At 34.9% G+C, this 22,990-nt stretch overlaps 1 protein-coding gene across 1 annotated transcript in view; it reads left to right on the forward strand.

The window, feature by feature from the left end:
• The window catches only part of USH2A (usherin), a gene marked incomplete at both ends in the record, with an annotated part of 509,528 nt that overhangs the window by 69,064 nt on the left and 417,474 nt on the right, over positions 1–22,990 (forward strand). The window contains 5 exons of the mRNA XM_083377756.1: positions 4,606–4,801; positions 6,331–6,461; positions 10,934–11,129; positions 17,583–18,224; positions 22,387–22,570. Of these exons, the coding sequence (XP_083233882.1) occupies positions 4,606–4,801; positions 6,331–6,461; positions 10,934–11,129; positions 17,583–18,224; positions 22,387–22,570 (1,349 nt within the window). The remainder of the gene's footprint in view (positions 1–4,605; positions 4,802–6,330; positions 6,462–10,933; positions 11,130–17,582; positions 18,225–22,386; positions 22,571–22,990) is intronic.

Here is a 22,990-nt window from a genome sequence, read left to right on the forward strand (position 1 = left end):
TGAAATAGCAATGTGCAGTCTCGAATATTTAAAGACCGCATTCCCAGATGATCTGCTAGAGGAGCCATTCATTGCGTTAGCAAAAAATTTGGTTGTTATCCCACAGGAATGCAATTTACTTCGCACAGCTGATGAAAATCTGTGAGATCTTCATTTCAAATAGCCAATTAAAGTTGACGTTGTCAGAGTTTTCTCAAGACGAGCAAGCTAGAATACTGACAAGAAATTAAAGAAGCTCTTACATAGGTTAGACTAGAGAAATCTGCAGTGACCAAATAAATATACTAGCATTTTATGTAGCTGACTAGAGTCTGTGTAATGCCTAATGGGAAAGGTTCTTTCTGCATTATTTAAAATGGCTGTCTGAACCCATAGCCCCAGGGGAATTAAATATGAATTTCATACCCTGTGTACATAAATTAATTTTAGTAGTTTGGACTTTTAGAATAGATCACTTTGTCTGAACTCTGTTAAATTTAATTAAAGCAATTCAATAAAAGATTTTTTTTATTGAAAAGTTTTAACATACATTTTATCTTTAACAATCCCCCCTCCCCCTCCCCTACCCATCCCTCCCTACACCTCCCCCCTCCCCCCCCGACTTCCCAGAGCTAAGTACAAGGTATAAAAACAAAAAAACAATCATAAACATCCATATGCTAACAACCATAAACTCTAGATTCTATCGCTCTCTAGCTCATATAAGATAACTACAAGCACTATTAATATTAAATATAAAGAAAAAGAAAGAAAAAAAAAGAAAGACTTATTCAAATGCTACATGAAACTTTTTAGTCCCATATTTGTTCTGGATATACTCAATCCACTTTCTCCACTCCATAATATAACGTTCTTGTGAGTGATCTTTCAAATAAGCCGAGATCTTTGCCATCTCTGCCAGGTCAGAAACCTTTAGAGTCCATTCTTCTATAGTCGGCAGTTCCTCCTTCTTCCAATACTGGCCTATTAAGAGTCTTGCTGCCGTAATTAAATTCAACATCAACTTAGTGTCCACAACCGTAGCATCTGTAATTATTCCCAACAAAAAAAGTTGCGGACAAAACTTTATCCTTTGCTTGAAAATCTTCTGCATATTCCACCAAATTTTTATCCAAAAAGCCTTAACCTTTTTACAAGTCCACCATATGTGAAAATATGTTGCATTTTCGTCACCGCACCTCCAGCATTTGGGCTGATAATTCGGATACATACTTGCAAGCTTTTTAGGATCTAAATGCCATCTGTAAAACATTTTATAAAAGTTCTCTCTTAAATTTTGAGCTTGTGTAAATTTTACGTTCCTCACCCAGATCTTTTCCCACGTGTCCATTGTAATAACTTCTTGAATGTTTTGGGCCCATTTTATCATACAATCTTTAACAAGTTTTGTTTCTGAGTCAATTTCTATCAATGCAAGATATATCCGTTTAATATGTGCTGGACCCTGATTTCTAATTTGCTTTATCAGATTTTCATCAGTCATTGTAAAACCAGTTTTCTGATCTTCTTTCCACCTGGCCCGTAGCTGAATATATTGAAACCAAGTTTGAACAATCTTCTCATCTCGCAAGAGGCTGTACGGTTTCAGACACCAAACATTTCTTTCCAAACTTAAAATCTCCTTATACGTAGTCACATCATGTTTAAAACCAACATTTATATTTTCTATTGCGTGTTTTGGGATTGCCCACAATGGTATCTTACAATCTAACTTATGTCTATACTTCTTCCAAACTCTCAACAATGCCTGTCTTAAAATATGCACTTTAAACACATTATCTACCTTCTTATCATACAACAAATATGCATGCCAGCCAAATAACAAGTCATGGCCCTCAAGATTTAATAATCTCTCTTGTGTCAAATTAATCCAATCACTTATTCCTGATAACGCAGCAGCTTATAAGATTATACAACAAACCCTTGTTAATTTGGATTTGTTTTTCCGAAACTGAATGTGTAAACAAGATGTTGCTTAGTTTTCTTTTTTCCAACTTGCATTAACTGAGCTTACATATATGGAGACTTTTTAAAACAGACAAAATTCTATGGATCCTTTTTTGGAATGGAATGCTAAGTTTAGTCTCATGACAGTCCCAAGTGTCTACAAACCAAGAAAATAGTGAAATCTGGTTTATTGGTGAAGTAATTTGTTCTCTGCATACCCTATTAAAGCACAGATTAGTAATTCTTCGCCATTATCTGTGAAGCTTTCAAAATTCTGTGTTACTGTTACACTTTCAGATACATCTCTATATTGGATAACCTAATCTTGATGTCAGGAGGGAGCAAATTTAAAGATCCTTTCCAAGAATGGATGCAAGGAATAGGATTTCTCTAATGTTATACAACTGAGACGTCTGTTTACCATTGATGTTTGTCTACTGAAAAAAGCCATTTTAATCAAGACTGGGGGGGGACTTGAAAATCTGCCTGAACAATCCTATGTCTACATTGGTTGTGTTTCTTTTGACTTAATAAAACTGCTACTTTATAGATACGTGAACTATGGATTGTCTTTTCTGCAATAAGTAGCATTTCATCATCTTAGTTAATGAGGTTAGTGGTTAATGAGTTTATGTCTGTTTATGTGCATACATTGTTATGTACATCTATCAGAATGTACATACATTCTATAATGGCAGTAAACTATTATGGGGTGTGAGAAGAATGTATATACATACTGTAAGCTTATGTGCTGAGTCTCAAGATTTGCCATGAAACTCAGAAGTTGAGGAAACAATGGTATGCAGTTGTGAAGGAGAAGTAAAGAAGAATAAAAGAAAGGAAACAGTTGTACCACAGAGACATTCCTGTGGTAGTAATTGCCAGATACTGAGAGCTAAGCAGGAAAATCATATGGCCTGGAATTTTTAAAAAATAATTATACAATTACAAACATTAAATATTCAAACAGCAACAGTGAGACATTTTACCACTTATTCTATCCGTGTTTCAGAATTCTAGACAAACATAGATAGTTTTCAAGTAATCCTGTCCTTAGCATTCAGATGTCTTGGTGGTTAAGGTTGTTTCAACCAGATGTGGTTCTGCTATTGAGAACCCTAAATAAAAATAATAATAAGATTTTCAAGTAAGATAAAACTTCTTGCAAGAATACTTTTGCGTGTATGTATGTATCTATACTATGTATGTATATTACAGAAGATATATAAATAACAGAACTAACCAAATAACTGAACCTGGATTAGAAGGTCAAACTGGTTGTCCCTGAGGTAGGCTTCTCTTCTGTAGTTGTATTTGTGATTAAATCAAAGGCCCTTGCCCATTTTTTTAAAAAAAATCTAGTTTTCTTTTAAATAAGACAAAAGTTTTGCACAGGTTTAAGGATTCAAAATTTGTGTAACTGGGAAATGCAGGTTTAAGAATATAAAGCTCACTATAGGTAGATCTCAACATATGATTGGTTGCTTAATGGCTTTTTGAAAGTCTGGTGGAGCCCCAAAAAGCTACTTATGATTCTGTCCCAAAGCTGCAGTAGTCTCAAATTCCTTCACACTTCTGATTGTCCATAGGGATGCTGCAGTGTCCCCCACCTATCTTCTTCCCCACCCTCCACACCAGGTCCCTGCAAGCATTTCCCTCCCCTAACAGCTCCCCACTGGCCTTAGACCTGATTCCTACCCCACCAGGCCCCACACACTCCTTCTCAATTAGGTTTTGAAGAGCTCTGACACCTTCCCATAGCATTGGAATGAGTCACTGTCACATAGCCTCATGGCATGATTCCAGAATTGCACTTTGTGGCCCAGGGACAAAGTGCTCCATTTTGCTGTCTTAATATGGATTGCACAGTGCTGCAGAAGCTTTCTGCATCTTTTTTTTCAGTGCTGTGAAACCTTGGGACCTGGAGATTTCTGAGAGGCTTGCAGACCGCATTAGCAAACAGAATGGGTCACTTTGTCCCTTGGCCGCATGGTGCAATTCCAGAATGAGTCGCCATGTTTTCAGTGGCTGAATTGCTTTCTGGTACTTTAAATATCACTGCCACTTCCAGAATTGTGCCATATGGCCACATGATGAAACAGTCCTTTTCAGCATTCTGGAAGGCCTCGACATTCTTCAAAAGATAAGTGAGGAAGGGTGGGAATCAGGCCTAAGGCTTGGGGAAACCTGGTGGGAATGGGGAAAGACCTGTGAGGATATAAAGGGCAGGAAGCAGAGTCCAGGGTGTCTCAGGGCTGGGGGAGGCCTTGGGAGGGCCAGGCTGGCAGGACTGGGCTTGTGCTAGGCATCCAAAGGCCTCCCCCACCTCTGAGTCACACCTTATTCCACTTAGTGGTCTACACATTTGTTTAACAATTGCCTTGTGGAGGGGAGCAGAGACGGGGAATTATTAAGTGAGATACTTAATTTAAAAGCTGTTGCAACATTCAATTGTAACGGGTAGCTCTAATATGGTCATATCCCAAGGACCTCCTTTAAATAATTTGTAGAACACAATTTTTTTAATCATTTTTCTTTCCTCCTGTCTCTAAAAAAAAATAATGATCGAAGGTCAATATGTAACAAGGGGCACATAGCATTTGTATTCATATACCTGTTCCAAACAATCATTTCTGGCTAATTCTCTATTTATTTCAGTGTGATCGCTGTCAGCCACTGTACAATGACAAGCCATTCCATCCAGGAGATCAAGTTCATGCTTATAACTGCAAACCTTGTCAATGTTTCAACCATGCTGTAAGCTGTCATTACAATAGGACAATAGATTACTTTCCTAATGAATATTATAGAGGTGGTGGTGGAGTCTGTGATAATTGTCAACATAACACCTCAGGTAATTATCACAATCAAGTGGAATGCACATATATTTGCAGGGCCATATGCAGATGTTTTGTGGCTGGCTCTTCCAAAGTATCATTAATTAGAGGTGGATATAGAAAACGTAGAATTCTATAATGTGAAATATTTCCACCCAACCCAAGGAAATTATTTATTGTGTAAATCCATGCATTACAGAAAGAAGTTAAAATTATGTACTAAAAAGTTGTAAGTCTGTTGGAAATATCAAGGTACAAAATAAAATGGAGCTTGTATCGCTAATTTCTATACACGATTTGCATGCATGTGTATTATTTGTAATATACATGATCACTATTAAAAGATCAAAGTATTTGTCACATTGCAATGCAATGCGTATTATGTGGAAGGGCCAAAGAAGGCATATTTTGCATAGACAAAATCCCAGATGTATCCAGCACTGAACTGACTGAAATTTAAAGAACTTTTTCAGTTAAAATATCATAAATGGAAAATAAGTAATGAAGTATAATTTAATTTAGTAATTTAATATACTTAAATTACTAAATTAAATTATACTTCAGAATACTGTATGATAGTTGTCAAGAAAATAAAGAACACAGAGTTGCTATCAGAAGTCATTATAATATGACTTTGCTTTGGATCAGAAGCCACATTAAAGAAGGCATGCCCATTTCAATAAAGGGGAAAGAACAATATGCTATGGTATTTGTGATTTTCCGCAAATTCACCTTTTAATAGGACCTTGTTGCTCTGATTGTTCTGATGATAGGTGTTCAAAAAATACAAAACCAAACTAAATTATAATGGGATAACTAGATGAGGTTAGGCGGTAACTTAGGGATATTTTGCATTTCTGTGTCATTTAAAAATAAACACTATTGTTTTTAATCTCAGTGCACTATTAGGAAAAATTCCTATGTGTAATTCAGAACAATAGATACTCTCAAGTAGTATAAATTCTACTAGAACAAACTAACTCCTCTTCCTAAGGCAGTTTTGTTGTATTCTTCATGTGAAAGGATCCTTGAATTTGCAGAAGTGACTCTCATCCAATGTATTATTTCAAGTACAGGACAACTCCACTGCAATCCTCTAATTTCATACAATTGTATTCTAATTTTGTTTCATGCTGAACATTTATAAAATAAGAACATGTACCTGCTTAAATCATCATTTTGCATGGTGATATTTTTCTGGAGCTTTCAATACTCTTGGCTTTTGTTCTTAGCATCATATTGAAAAATTTGAAGTTTAAGAATAATTTCCAATTTTAAAAAATAGGTATCCAACAGCGGAGCTTCATAGGAATGTCATGTTATGTAACAGATGGAAGTTTAATGGAGTAAAGCACAGTTTGTAACAGGTTCATTGTTTCATATGCTCTGGATCACTAAATTGGCAGGTAGAGATGAAAGGTGCATTAAAATGGACGTCCTGAAAATTATATAATTCTCTCAAGGGAATTGTATTTAATTTTGAATTATACAGCTAATTTTCATGAATTGGAAGCTACATTGCGTAACCTTTTTTTTTTTTTTGCAGGAAGAAATTGTGAGTTTTGTAATGATTTCTTCTATCGGCAGATAGATGCAGATCTCTCAGCTTTGGATGTTTGTAAACCCTGCAAATGTTATTCAGCAGGCACCAAAAATGGCAGTTGCCTTTGCAATAAGGTAAGTGGCTTTGTCCTCAAGTTACTATTAAATTGGCTGTAATTGGCACTAATTCTCATTATCAAGAATGAAAAGAAATGGAAAGGGATTCACCAATGTCAGAAATCATGGTAAGCGTTTTCTAAAATGTAGGGAGATGATTTCAGAATGGAGTAAGGAAGAGTTCAGAAGGCAGTTGTGTCTATATCAGTTTACTATTTTATTTACCATAATTTAAAAAACCTAATTTCATATAAAAAGTTACCAATGATTTTAAACTCTTGGTTTTCATTTGCAGGTAAGCAATATAGTGTATTGATCAACCCATCTATTTCAAAGGGCAAGAAAACAATATGGAAAGATAGATGAAAATTACTTAGCTTATCACATTTTGGTACCCCAATGCAGTGTTGAGAAATATCTTGCCTTGGAACTTCTGAATATTATTTTGTGTTTATGTATGTTTTTCTGCTCACTGAGAACATTCTTTAGCTGGTACCTTTGATCGTTCAAAAAAACCTGAAAATCTAAGCAGTTTTGATGCTGTCTATCCATGAAGAGCTCATTGCTTTTACAATCTTTTACCGCAAGCCAGCAATGTGAAATACAACACTGCTGACATTAACCTTAAGTAATGGGTCTCATTTTGTGTTCCTCATAAAGATGCCTGTTAGACCAAGACCATAAAACCTGGACAATTCTTTAGATTCCCAGAAGCAATTGAATATCACAGGGTGTACAAAGAATGAATAGATGGGAAATAAATCCTCACTCATGGTCAGTCATGCCATGGTGTCCTCCCATTTGGATTACTGCAATGTACTCTATTTGGGCTGGCCCTTGAAGACCACCTGGAAACTTCAACTGGTCCAGAATGCAGCGGAACACACAGTGATGAGCAGTGCTTTTTTTGTAAAAGAAAAAGGTGCCGGAACTCACACATGTCATACAACCCACCTTGCCTACCCTACAAGGTTCCATCCAAAAAAGGTGCCGGAACTCCGTTCTGAGCGTTCTATGAGAAAAAAAGCCCTGGTGATGAGTATCCCTAAGTTTATCCATATAACATCTCTGTTGCATCAGCTGCACTGCCTTCCATTTTTTTCCAAGTGCAAATCAAGGTGATCATCTTTAAATATGGCCAAATTATCTTCAGGACTCTCTTTTCCTAAAGTCATATACTCACCCTACCAGGTTATACCAGGCATGCTCCTAGTCCCTTCCCTTCAACACTGCCACTTTATAACAATTTCTCTTCTATGGAAGCCCTGTCATAGGGAACACTCTTCCCCTGATGTTCAGCAGGCCTCTGTCCTCGTAGCCTTCCATAAAAGCACTGAAGATCTGGATTATCTCTCAAGGGCGACATGACTGCATGTCGGAATCATGGGTTTTTTATTTTTATGTTTAGGATTTCAGTCATTTTTATATGATTCTTATGGGAGACACCCAGAATGTGATATAAAATGGGTGGCTATATACACATTTTAAATAAATAAATCCAACACTACTTCTGTAATTCTAGTTTTAATTGTTGATTATTCCACATTGACAATAGCTTAATGTTAAGTTGTTCTAATTGTAGGTAATAAGGCAGTTGCATGGTTTTCTTCTTTTTCTTTTGTTCAGTTTTAAGACTGAAGCTTAGCAAGAGTGAGAAATTAGGTGAAACACCAAGATGATATAAAAAAAGAAAATAAGGAAAAATGGGCTGGTCTATACAGCTCAATAAGGCATAAATAGACTGTAGCAGTAAAACCAAGATAGAGCGGAATGATTAAGAGGCATTAAAAATAGATTAATAAGTCTGGAGAAAATGGGCAGAAATGAATTACATGAAATAGAAAGGCATTATTGAAGGAAGTGTTTCCAAGGCTGACCCATGGAAGATGGAATCGTAAGGTATAAGGTCCTGGCTCATGAAAATTAATTGTCACGTCACAAGGATAATTTTCAAGGAAGTGTGTTTAAATGGCTCAGAATACTCTTTCCCTGCATAATTTACCATTCCGAGCAGTTCATCAATGCTTTTCTGTAAAGAACCAGTTATATGTCATTTAGCCTAAACAAAGATACAGAATTCCAGAAGAGAATATGTATATAGGTTTTATCCTTATAGATTATTTTTTTAAAAAAAAACCCTTCAGTTTAGGGGAAATAATATTTCTTTTATTATAAAAGCACTTTATTGTGTTCTGAAAGGTATTTCAGTTGGACTTTTTTAAAAAAATACTCATAATCCAGGATGCAAGTTCAGTAAATTTGCAATAAATGAGCTTAGTAAATATGAACATTGTATTTATTCAGAAGTGAGGACCAATTGATTGGAATGGAATTTTCTAAATACTGTATATGACTGCAGCCTAAATTAAACCATTTAAATCCCATTAATTTCCACCAAATAGATTTTGATTTCAATTTAAATGTTTCGAGAATCCTTAATTTTAGAGTTTGAACCCATGCTTAAAAAAAAGTTTGGAATTTAAGTAAAGTCAACTGTCCACCTCAGGTTCAATATGATCCAACAAAATTAAACACTTTTAAGAACCTGTTCTTGAAGTCCAAATAAAAATTACAGGTTTTATTCACAAGGGCAGTCATAAGATTGAGAGCTATTCATTCAGCATTTCAAACTGTGTCACAGAATAAAACAATCAGGCATCAGGCTGATTACATGGGGTTCTCCTACCCTGCTGGAGGGTGATTTCTGAATGATAAGGTGGGGAAGTTATAGTGCATTCCTGCATTGCAAAGAGAATTGCAAGAGATTATCTCCAAAATCCATGAAAGTTACATACAATTATTTGTTTGTTTGTTTGTTTATCTAATATGCTGCCTGACTACAAGCAAAACAGAATGATATATTGCTGATTGCTTCTGAATTAGGTATTGAGCTAGAGAACATGCACCAGGAAATAGGGCTATTATTGGTGGGCAATAAGACTAATACTTAAGGTAATATCCACCTTAAATCTGAAAGAAATTGGTGGAAAAATTACAGAATAAAATATGTCACTTACTTATGAGAGAAATATACATATGTTTGCAGGTACTTGTGATAGTATCATCAGTTAGTTTAGAAAATATATATTAAAATGTCAGTGTTTTTTTATTGTAAAAATAAAAAAGCAGAAAAGCAGCTTACTAAAGTTCTAAATTAATTGATTTCCTATTCTCTTAGCATTTTTTTTCCTTTCAGGTCACAGAGATTTAGTTATGCCTCAATTGATCTCATGTTCTTTTAATTGAATCTAGAAGATCTAGCATTCCCGCCCCCCCGCCCCCCCCCCGCCCCCCAAAGGCTATTAGAATGCATGAAACTTTATGCTTAGTGAAGTGAGATGCTAGTTTTCAGGGAACAAACCCATTCCCTTGAAACTATGATTTCTAAGCTGTAATAGTTAACAATTGCTGAGTGGTACGTAGACAAGAATTTTCAAGATGCACTTTCTAGATGAATAAATGTGTTGGAGAATGATACCATTTTGAGGAGGTTATTTCCATAGGAAAGACCTAATCCTAGGGTAGTCCATTGACAACCGTTCATTCTGAAATACCCGCAAGTGGTGATTCAGTCATTATAAATCCAGAGATAGAGAGATTTCTGACAGTCATGTACATTCTGTAGTGATTCCTGATCGATATGAAAGTTGCAGCCACTATAAACAATCTAGACAAACTGCTGGACAGTTCTGGGGAGAAGAACATTTCCTGTACTAGAGAAGTTTTTTTTCTTCCCCTTTTCTATGCAGTCATGGCTGATTCTTAGACTTCTGGACAAGTCCCTACCAATTTCTTGGTAAGGTTTTTCAGAAGTGGTTTGCCATTGTCTCCTTCCTAAGGCTGAGAGAAAGTGGCTAATCCAAGGTCACTCAACTGGTTTTGTGCCTAAGGTCGGTAGGACTAAGTCTCACAGATTTCCAGTTTCTAGCCTGACACCTTAATTACTACTACTATTACTACTACTACTACAAAAAAACAAACAAACACCTGACTCTCACTAGAGAAGATTCAGAGTAGCTATATGAGTCTCTTCTTTAGGTGAATGTATTGAATTCCTGCTGTTTCTCTAGTTATCTTTTTTTAGTGAATAAATATTCATTGCTGTTTCTGTTTGAAGATTATCTAACCCAGTGTTTTTCAACCACTGTTCCGCGGCACACTAGTGTGCCGCGAGATGTTGCCTGGTGTGCCGTGGGAAAAATTGAAAAGTAATTATAAAATACTTTCTTTGTGTTTATTTGATTCCTATTCAAAAAATTACTTTATATATAGTCAATATAGGCACAGAGTTAAATTTTTTAACATTTTCTAATGGTGGAGTGCCTCGTGATTTTTTTTCATGAAACAAGTGTGCCTTTGCCCAAAAAAGGTTGAAAAACACTGATCTAACCTACCAATACATTCATTTCAATAATGAGTATGCACAAGGCAAGAGAGGAAAAGTGCACTCAGCATTTGACCACACTTTTTATATATGTTTTTTTTTTTAGATTGGAGGAAAATGTAATTGCAAAAGACATGTGTCTGGTAGACAATGCAATCAATGCCAGGAAGGATTTTACAATCTGCAAAAGTTCAACCCTGATGGCTGCAGCCCTTGTAGCTGTAATGCCTCTGGGACAGTTGATGGAGATACTACCTGTCACCAAAATTCAGGCCAGTGCAAATGCAAAGAAAATGTTATTGGTAAGTGCCAGGCAAGAATCTACATCCAGATCTCTTTGCTTTTTCAAGACATAAAATGCTTGTTGCCAAAATAATTGAAACCCAGATCAGCCATGCAGTTTTCATGAGAACTTATACAAATCTGATTTAGCAGCGTATGCTTACTGGGGGGAAAAAATCAGCTTAAACTAAGTATAATCTGCTATTCAGATTTTTCTGTAGTTAGCAGAGATTTGCAGGTATCCCAACAATATCCACTTTCGAATAGTAAAATGGAATGTATTATTTGCTTTTTATTTTTGGAGAACAGCATTTTTTTTCATAGTGAAATAAATATAATGTGCTGTAAGTTTCTGTCAGTTTCCAAAGGGTAAATGGATCTTTCCTCAAAATATTTTTTACTATAGGGTTGCTCGCTCCTTCCTTCCTTCCTTCCTTCCTTCCTTCCTTCCTTCCTTCCTTCCTTCCTTCCTTCCTTCCTTTCTCTCTCTCCTATGAATATAAAGGTCAACAGAACTCTATAGAATCTATGTACTCTAGGATTTGTAATCATGGACCACTTAAATTTTATTTTTTAATTCAGTGTCAATTTAGTTATAATAAAATACAATCCTCAGGGCTATTTATCATTTTTAACAATACATGCTTTTTTGTTTTCTAATCCCACAAGATTTTTCCAGAAATTAGATTTGATTATAGTAATTTATTATTTTTAACATATTTGAGGGGAGACACAACTATCTAACAACAAAATTTATCAAGTTCCCAAAATATAAAATGCATATAATGCACTTTGAAATGTTGATAAATGGGAATAATACACAGGAGTGGCTTTGTTTGTTTGTTTTTGATGAAAGGAATGATAACTCTACGTCTTTCATACATGTGATTTTAATATTAATATTAATATCCTCCTATTAACATCCTTCTATTAATATGAATATTAATATCCCTCTAATAGAATCTGTTTTATTGTAGAAATAATATCCTACCTCCTGGAGAGAAAAGTGTTAAAATGCTATCAGTCCTTTGTTTACCTGTAGGATTTCTGAGTACAGGGTTAGAGTTTTGGTTTTAGTTTCACTAAAAAAAATAATTATTTGAAAGCACTTGTGCAACTAATGTATAACCCATGAAATTTAATGACAAAACCTATTCTAGACTTAAATATGCCAAAAGGCATTTTGGTGGATGGGAGGGGAATGTTTGTTTCTTTGCCAATAAACTAGTTAAAATGTAATATACATATTATATGTATGTATGTATGTATGTATGTATGTATGTATGTATGTATGTATGTACAGTATGCATAAATCTTAACATAGCTATATTTTTGGGGAGAAAAAAGAAACTACATATAATCTCCTAATTTCTAAGCAAAATTATTAGATGTAATTTCATAATAGTTACTCAGATTTAATAAACTATATAACTATATATAAACTATTTTACATATTTATTATTAACCATTTGAAAACAGAAGTTAAAGTAACCACAAATTCACTAAAACTCTAAAAATAAGGGTTTTATAAGATACATTATCTTACTGGGTTCTTATTTGTCCTATTTGATACTTAAGACTCCTTTCTAATTGGAAAATATTTTTTTAAATAATAAAAATTAAAGAAATCAAGCTTAAGTTGTCATCATTGTTTATCAACAGATGGTTTCCTCATACTGGGGCAAAAAACAAGAAGTGAAAGTGCCTATAATTTTATTAAGAAATTATAATAACCATTGTAAGGTTCTTTTTTACTTTTTAATTTTATATTTTATATAGTGTTTTCTATGTATAGCACTGAACAAACTGAACAAAACTGTAATGGGCGGAGGTAGACTCTGAGCAAGGCATTTGAGATGCATTGGGCACCTATTCTTCAAGCTAATAATCTAGAATAAGGTCAGAAAAGACACAGAAAGCATAAAATTTACAAAGTCACTTTAAAAATCAATAAGGGCAAATGATTACACTCTAATGTGTAATTGTATAACACAAGCATAAAGATATAGGCGTGTGTGTGTGTGTATATACATACATACATATACATATACATATACACATATATACATATATATATATATATATATATATATATATATATATATATATATATATATATATATGTATATATATATATATATATGTTTCAAATGTTAACTATTTAGATTACCTTGCTAGGCCCCAAACATGGGGCAAATCTTTATTTCCTGTTTTCAGCCTATCTTGAAGGCTATCGAACAGGCAGTAGTCACACCGGACAATTCATATATTTGTGTAAATTAATTCTTTGTTAGTAATTTACACACACACACACACACACACACACACACACACACACACACACACATATATATATATATATATATATAATTTGTTTTCTGAGGTTTTTGCGGGTGTTTGTATGTAGATCTTTGGTCATTCGGGTTTTTTCCCACGTAAAATTGGAGGTGTCAGGGCAACGTTTTGACGAAATCTCATCCATCATCCTCAGGCTGGTGACTTCAGCTTCCTTCTCCCAGAACTTCTCCCAGAAGGAGGAAGCTGAAGCCACCAGCCTGAGGATGACGGATGGGATTCCGTCGAAACGTTGCTCGTACACCTTCAACTCTATGCGGGAAAAAACCTGAATGACTAAAGATATATATATATATATATATATATATATATATATATATATATATATATATATATATATATATATATATATATATATATATATATATATATATATATCTTTAGTCATTCGGGTTTTTTCCTGCATAGAGTTGAAGGTGGAGCAAATCTTTATTTCCTGTTTTCAGCCTATCTTGAAGGCCATCGGACAGGCTGTAGTCACACTGGACAGTTCATATATTTGTGTAAATTACTAACAAAGAATTTAAAGGGAAACTGAGATGCATTTCTAACTCTTTAGTCTTCATCAGTCAGCTATACCCTTCTGAGATTCGAACCTGGGCTGATTGCATACTAGGCAGTGTTATTTGCCTCTCTCTCTCTCTCTCTCTCTCTCTCTCTCTCTCTCTCTCTCTCTCTCCCCCTCCCTCCCTCTCTCTCTCTCTCTCTCTCTCTCTCTCTCTCTCTCTATATATATATATATATATATATATATATATATATATATATATATATATATATATATATATATATATATTTGTGTGTATATGTGTATATGTGTGTGTATACATACATACATACATACATACATACATACATACATACGATTGCTAACAAAGAATTAAAGGGAGACTAATATGGAGACTAATAAGATTTGCCCCGTGTTTGGGGCCTAGCAAGGTATTCTAAAATACTTATCAAACAACACACACACACACACACACACACACACACATAAGACCTGGGGGAAAATGTTTGCCTAATGTTTGGGTAAGAGTACCAACGTGAAAAGTTCTTACTTAACTACTTGCCCATTGTATCACTTACCTATTCTATATCAAATTTATATTTCCCCATTTGCTTGAGATAGCAGTGTATAAAACATTTCCTCCCATGAGGTAGGACATTAACTTCCATACTTTCATTAACTGTGTATGTACCCACTATTACTCATTTTTTTTAACTAGTGAACAAAATATTGAAAGAGTCTACACAAAAGATGTGTATTTATTTTAAATAAACATGTGAATACTTAAAAGAAAAATGCTGGTTGTAAAGTACAAGTAACCTTAGAGGCTGTTGTCACTATATCAGTTTAAAAAAGCCTCATAACTGAAAATGTAACTAAGCACAGCAGTGTTATAGAATAGGCCCCGTTCAAGTTAGCACAACTGTTAAATCTTACTAATGATCCTATCACTACTAAAATACATTAGCACCAATAATTTTATTAAAGTAGGTGATTTATCTAGAATAAAAAAGGGAAAAGAATGTAAATTAAATGCCAAGCATGTTAACTCCCCTGTACTTGTTAACATTGAATGGGATGCCCTGTAGGCCTTTGCTAGTATCGTTAGCAATAGATTACCTGTCAGGAATATGTATGGCATATTCAAATAAGCACGGTGCATATTTTTAAAACTGATATGATATGAATCCGTGTAGACCAATTTTAATAGTTCAAAATGAGTCATAATTCTTGTTAACAATACAGTTATTTTTAAAATTTGCAGCAATAGTGCTCTTTTTTATTTTCCTTATTGAAATTAAATGATATGCCTTAGGTGAGCCATTCATCACTGCTGAAAGAACTTGCCTTCTATTGGAGTTCTCCACTTTTTGCCCATATCTAATATGTTTCCCACTGTTTGGGGATTTGTTTTTTCAACATACAATATTCTAAGTATAAATTTGTGTACTCATGTGGCTTTTTGAAAGGAAGATGTTTGTTAAAACAGGGAACTGCTGATTTATTTAATTTATCATGTGACACAACCAACTGGACAATTAAATTTCATTTTTTTAAAACTAAAGAATTCAACATTAAAAACTTCATTTTTAAAAGAGGGGAAGCACTTCTCAATTTATTCCCTTCACCTGTATATTAATAGACTGTACATTCCCTCAAGATTTAAAAAAAAATGCACTGTCTTCAAGGCAGCTTAAATTAAATTTCAAAAGAAAATTGATAGAGGCTGTTTGATGGTCCTTCTTTATTTCTTAGCTGTATATCTATATATAATAGATACCTATATCATCCTCCCCCTTCGTAATATGGTTTGGTGGAACATGGAAAGATCTAGACCAGCACAGTCACTGTTTAACATTTACACAAGGAATCAGATTAATTTTATTAAATAACTTAAAATGGATTGCAAACATGGTTCTTTAATATTATAATTGAGATAGACTGAGAATATTTTCTTGGCATGGATTGCAAAATGATTCCTAATTACTATTTATATATTTTACCAGGATTAAATATATACAAATAGTCCTTGACTTACAACCAGTCACATAACGACTGTTCAAAGTTAAGATAGATCTATCTGGGGGTTACTTATAATTTAAATTTGAAGTTTCACTGGTTGCCTCTCCCCACAGTCATGGGCACTTGGTAACCAGGATGTATTTATGGTCATTTATAATGTCCTGTGGTCACATAACCACATTTTATGACGGTTTTTCCAAAACATGGCATTTACTTGAGTTTTTTTCCAAAACTGTGCCCATAGCAAATGATTAGTTCACTTAACAACTGCAGTGTTTGCTTAATGATTACTGCAAGAAACATCATAAAATAAGATCAGTCACATGAATGACCAATTTTAAAACCACCATGACTTAATAATTATAAGAAGAGGACTACCTGGGTTCATAAACCTATCACTCTGAAAAAGGAAGATTTTCACAGGACTTAGAACCTCAGCTTCCCCCAGGTCCATCTTTCTACCTATAGTATATCTTACTAATCCTTCTCTCTTCAGTTTGTTCTCCTTTCAAAATGTAAACTGGGAAATATTGTGATGCTGAGAATGATAGTTCTAATGCCCACCCATCTTAAGGCATGTGCTGAAATACCAAGAACATGCTTTTTTTTTGGCTTCAGATGTATTATACAAACAGAATAAATTGGTAACAAGAAAAGGAGAACCTTGGTGAGATAGAGGTCATCTTCTGCATCCATTTTTACTTATAATTAATTAATTATTATTTTGATATTGATTAATATTGCAGATACTTTTTCCATTATATATTCTCTGTTTTAAATGTATTTTAAAACAAATTGTTGTTGTTGTTTTTTTAAAAAATAATTACAATTCAAATTACAGTTGAAATAGATATAAAGGAAGAAAGGTTTGTTTTTGTAAACTTTGGATGCCCTGTGGTATAAGGCTTAAGCAGTAGGTTGGACTTAGAAGACCTCCAAGTCCCTTCCAACTCTATTATTATTATTCTATTCTATGTGGTTTACAATTCTCTGTGCAGACACGAGATTACTGAAGACTCTCTGTTTCTAAAGCATGTGCTGTATGACAGCACATGGCATTTACAACTCAGTGTATCTTTCCATACATTTCAGGTAATATTAGTTAATGGTCATTGATCTCAACTCTAGTAGCAAATTTAGGGCTTATCTTCTTGTGCCTCTCCCTTGGATTTCTCTGTATTTCATGGATGAATGGGACATGCTTTGTAATGTTATAGCAGGCATGTCAAACTGCCGGCTCATGGGCCGGATGCATCATGATGAAACCACGCCCTCCCCATTGCCGGCAATGGGGAAAAAGCCGTGATACGTCGCGTGACATCATGTGATGTCACGAGTTTGATATGCCTGTGTTATGGCTTGTAGCTGGGTTTGATGCTGTGAATTGTTTTTAGTTGGGTTTTTCACAGCCTTCTGTGGAGCTTTCAGTCAAGGGGGCATGTAATTGTAAAGGTTGGCCTGGCTGTCTTATTCTTCCTTCCCAATTAAGGATTGTTAGATTGTGATGTACAAGCTCTGCTTTAGCTGCAACATAGTATATTTATGTTATTTTTATTACTATTTTGAATAAGAATCTCCTCTTTTTTAGGTCTCAGGTGTGATCAGTGCAAGTCTGGATATAAAGTCATCCAAAATATTAAGCAAGATGGGTGTGAGCCTTGCCTGTGTAACATCCATGGCTCCAAGAACAATGTGTGTAATCCTTCCACTGGACAGTGCACTTGTAAGCAAGGGTTTAAAGGAACTCATTGTGAGACCTGCATTGATGGCTTTTATTGGATGGATGCTTTTGGCTGTAAACCTTGTAGTTGTCAAATAGCAGGATCGGTTTCTGATACATTGTGTGATCCCAAAACTGGACAGTGTATTTGCAAGCCTAACTTTGGTGGAAGGCAATGTGATGATTGCTTAAATGGGTATTATAAAGAATGGCAAAACACTGCTTTATTCTGTGTGCCATGTAACTGTGATAAGTCTGGCTCCATAAATGGCTCTTTAGTGTGTGACAAATTGACAGGACAGTGTCCTTGCAAAACTGGTGTCACAGCTCTTCACTGCAATCAGTGCAGGCCCTATATGTATAACCTTACTGCTCAAAATATTCTTGGCTGCATGTTTTGTGACTGTGATCCTCTAGGGACACTTCCAGGAACAGCATGTGACCAAACCAGTGGACAATGTATTTGCCAACCTCACCGCCATGGAAGAAGATGTGAAAAGTGTAAGCCAGGTAAGAAAAAGATGAGCAAAAACATCATTATCTTTTGTAAACCCCTATTAAGATTCTGTAAAATCCAATCTTGCAAGCTATATTGTATGTAAAATGTTTATTTCCTTCTTGATCTTTTTTATAGCAAATTCTCAATAAGTGGCATACGGTATATCCATTCACAACAGGAGGAACTAATATAAACATATGTTATTTTGAATCAGAGCAATACTGGCTAGGCAAGTCCAATCAGCATATCTTTTGCTGGCAAATTATTGTTATTTCAATTCCACAATTTAAAAATGCATAGAGAAGTACTATATTTGTGTTCTAAAGCTCCTTGTCACAATCAAATCCCAAGAACTTCACAATTAAGTGACTGATTCCTTGCCATTAGTTTGGTGTTGACTCTTAGTGATCAATCAATAATTCTTCTCTATAATATTTTTTTCCTAAACTGACCCTTTAGGTGTTCTAGTTGTGTACCTATTATTACTTGTTGCTATTTGCTGTCTTCTCTTTTCTTCCACCTGAGTGGACAGGTTGGGAACATATCATCCTGGACAAGATCTATCTATGTGTCTATGTGGCTATTAATGTTCTATGCTGACTTCATTCATAATCAAATGTTGCTAAAGTATTTATCAGTTGTGGATGATATATATCACAATATACAATGTAGATTACTATCTTGATTATACTATTCATTAGCTGAATCTGAATATCATTTGTTCCAAAACTGTATATTTCATGAAGATTTGTCAGGTGTGGTGCAAGGAAATATAAAACATTTTCATTCATAGCAGACATTCAAACTCGTGATGTCATGTGATGTCGCGCAATGTATCGAAATGGTTTTGCTATTTCTGGCAATGGGGTGGTGAGGTTTCCGCCTGACGCATCTGGCCCGTGGGCCGGCAGTTTGACACCCCTGATTTATAGGTTGCTAAATGCATAATAAAAATATTGGCTATATCACTATGCATGGATGACATTTATAGAAAATATCTTTCCATATTTTTAATAATAAAAATCATACATCTGAGTTTTAAATTCTACTTAAGTTCAAATTTTCTTTTAGTGCATTGATACTCTCCCTCTCCAAGACAAACTGCTAAATTTTATCCTATTTTCTTATAAATACTTTACCAATATGAAACAGATAGAAGAAATTTGTAGGAACAGAGACAATAAACTTGATGTTCACTTCTTTGGACTAAATTAACCAATCAGCCCCTGGATCAGGAGGAGGTTTGACTAATATTAGAAATTATATAAGGCAGCCAAGAAACATTTGCCCCATTTTAACCATTAAAAATACTGGTATCTTTATAACAGTTCCTTTTGTTTTATACCAGTGTATTTTAAACTGTTCAAGACCACAGAACATCCAACCATCCATCCCATATATATGAAACTTATATGAATATTACTTTGAAAGGGAAACTTGAAATCATATTGCAAATTCCCTATCATTTTCTTTAACATTAATCCATCTGTTATGATCCTTAATGTAATGTATGAGTGTGAGTATCTCAACTGAAATTCATTAAAGTCTTAGAAGAGCAAGATAACATACAGCCTATTTCAATATTAGTTTTGTTGGTAGCAAATGTAGGGGGAAAACACTGTCATTAAAATACTTGGAAGTAAAAGATAGTATGACAAGCCTTATATTGGCTCATTTTTTAATTATTTATTTGTTTTTATTCTGACTTTATTAGTTTTTATAAATAATTCAAGATGATGAACATACTTAATACTCCTCTCTCTTCAGAACAACAACCTTGTGATATGGATTGAGCTGAGAAAGAGAATGATTGGCTCAAGGTCATACAGGTGGTTTTCATGCCTAAGGAAATACTAGATCTCACATTTCCTAATTTCTAGCCTAGTATCTTAACCATTACACCAAATATGATGAAAGCTCATATACATTTTATTACAGATGTCTCAGATTTTTCACTTGAAACTACGAGGGCAATTTGGAAATAAACCTCTGATTATCAATGACAGACATTTGCAGATACAGAACTTTTATTATACACATTAGAAAACTACAACATTACATTACTTTTCAACATAATTGCCATTCAAATTGAAGCACTTGTCATAACGTCTTACAAGGCCTGAAATTCCTTTTGCAAAAAAATCTCCCACCTGGGAATGAAGCCACCCTGTAACAGCATCATGAAGTGCATTGTCATCGTTGAAGCGTTGCGACACAAGCCACTGTTTCATGTGCCTGAAGAGGTGGTAGTCGCTTGATGCCAAATCTAGGCTATTGTGGGTGTGTGTGTGTGATCAAAAACATCCCAATGGAACTGCTTCAAAAGTTCTTGGGTGTGTCTAGCAGTGTGTGGGTGAGCGTTATTGTGAACCAATACCACACCAGAAGTCAGCATTCTCCAATGCTTGTTACGGATGGGTCATTTGAGTTTTTGTAACATTTCACAGAATTGTTGATCAAACCACACCGCATGAACTTCACTAGTGGTACTCCTTCAGCATCCCAGAATACTGTTGCCATAACCTTTCTGGCAGGCAGTGTTTGCCGAGCTTTTTTGGGTTTCTTTGGTGAATGCGTATGACACCACACCATTAATTGCTATTTGCTTTCATGGGTTCACGTAGGACACCCAGGTGTCATCGCCAGTTACAATTCTGTTAAGAAATTGTTCTTCTTCCTCAGCATAATGTGTGAGAAAGTCCAAAGCTTAACCCCTTCTGTGTGTTTTGTGCTCCTCAGGAGTTTTGGTACCCAACAAGCACAGAACTTGCAGTATCCCAAATTTTCTGTCACTACCTCATAAAAAAAAAAGCCGAGAAATTTGGGAAAAGTGTAAAGAAAGTGCAGATATCATGAACTAATGGACTTTGCAGACCTTTTTTGTCAATTTCCTACATGAGTTCATTGCTGACTACAGATGGGCAGCCATTTCTTGCCTAATCGTACATTTCACTTTGTCCATCTTTAAACATGTGACACCATTGACGTATGACACCTTCACTCATCATGTTTGGTCCATAAATATTACACAGTTCACGATGAATCACAGCTGCTGAAAGTTTTTTCGCACACAGGAATCATATTACTGCACACACTTCACATTTAGCTGGATTTTCTCTGGCAGGGTTCATTTTCAATTGATCTCACGGACGAGTCAACTGCAACACAATCTTCTCCTTACACTTTTCACTGCCTACTGAACTACTGTGCACGGTGCCATAGGACGGGCATCGCTATCCCCACCTATTTCTTGCACATGCTCAAATGGAGGTTTATTTCTGAATTGCCTTCATAACTAGAAGACTTTAGGATGAAAATCTTCTAGTTATTTTTAAGCGAAAAGTCTGAAACATCTGTAATAAAAGGTACATAATAGAAAAGAAATATACAAAATACATACTTTATATGGAATACAGATGGTCCTTGACTTACAACAGGCATTTAAACAACTGTTCAAGTTATGACAGATTTTTAAAAAGCTATGTACAACCTGTTTTCAAAGTTTACAAGTGTTCCACATGTATACTTCCAGAGTTACATAACTGCAATTGGCTTGCATTTACAGCTGGTTGCAGCATCCTGCAGTTACATGACCACCATGTGACTTTTTTCTGATGGTTTCTGGCATATTTTGCTGGTTTCTGAGGAAAATTCCCATTGGAGATGCTGGCTATGCTTAACAACCATGTGATCTGCTTAATAACCATAGTGATTTACAGTAAAATTGAATCTGATCAGGTGGTGCCTCGATTTCTGACTCAACAACTTACAACTTGAATTCCAGGCTTCACTGTGATCATAAGTCAAGGACTACCTGTATGTACTATAAAACCTACCTTTGAAAATGTATGAAAGTCTGTATATTATGCATAAAATGTTGTACTTATGGTTTGTGGATTGGTAAGATAATAGACTTAACCAAATGAGGATTCAAAAACTGAGAAACTGAAATTGTAAGATACTTTCATACTGCATTGAGCTCCAAATCCATCAACACTTAAAAGAGGAAAAAATATTGATAAAAAAATGACTTCTCAGCTTCAGTAAATGTAAGAGGTTGTGTACTTTTTAATTCCAATTTCACTTTATATTTTCCATTCCTTTAGTATTTCTTTTCTAGTTTGTGACAAAGCTATAATAATGCATATTTTACACTATTTTCCAATTTATTAGGTTTTTATATTTCTGCACATGGTGAGAGTAGCTGTCTTCCCTGTTTGTGCCATCCAAGTGGTTCAATCAGCAATATTTGTGACACTCTCACTGGCCAGTGTGTTTGCCATGATTCTTCTGTATCTGGAATGAAATGTGACCACTGCAGTGACAACTATTTTGGATTCAACTCAGAAACTGGGAAGTAAGTTTTTATTGCAAAGCTAAGCCAATTGGAGTTGTAATTCACATAGCTGTTCAAAAGAAGGAAAGTACTTTAGAGAAGCAGCTAAGGAAATGTTACAGAAGATTCAGTTTCTAGAGCCTTTTTATCAGCATCCTGGAGAGTTAAGTAATAGGTGAATGCAAAACTTTGATAATACATTTGAATTATAAGAGCTTTCCAAAATTGAAGCAGGTCTCCACTGGATATTGACTTAATTTACCTCTCTCTCTCTCTCTCTCTCTCTCTCTCTCTCTCTCTCTCTCTCTCTCTCTCTCTCTCTCTCTCTCTCTCTCTGAAAATAGGAGAAGGAAAGTGTGGTGGATATGTTTGTAGTCTTGGGTTATTTATAAAAATAATATTAAATAAATAAATAAATATCTGACCTTTTTCTTCAGGAGC

The sequence above is a fragment of the Vipera ursinii genome (genome assembly GCF_947247035.1).
Source record: "Vipera ursinii genome assembly, chromosome: 1".
NCBI lineage: Eukaryota > Metazoa > Chordata > Lepidosauria > Squamata > Viperidae > Vipera > Vipera ursinii.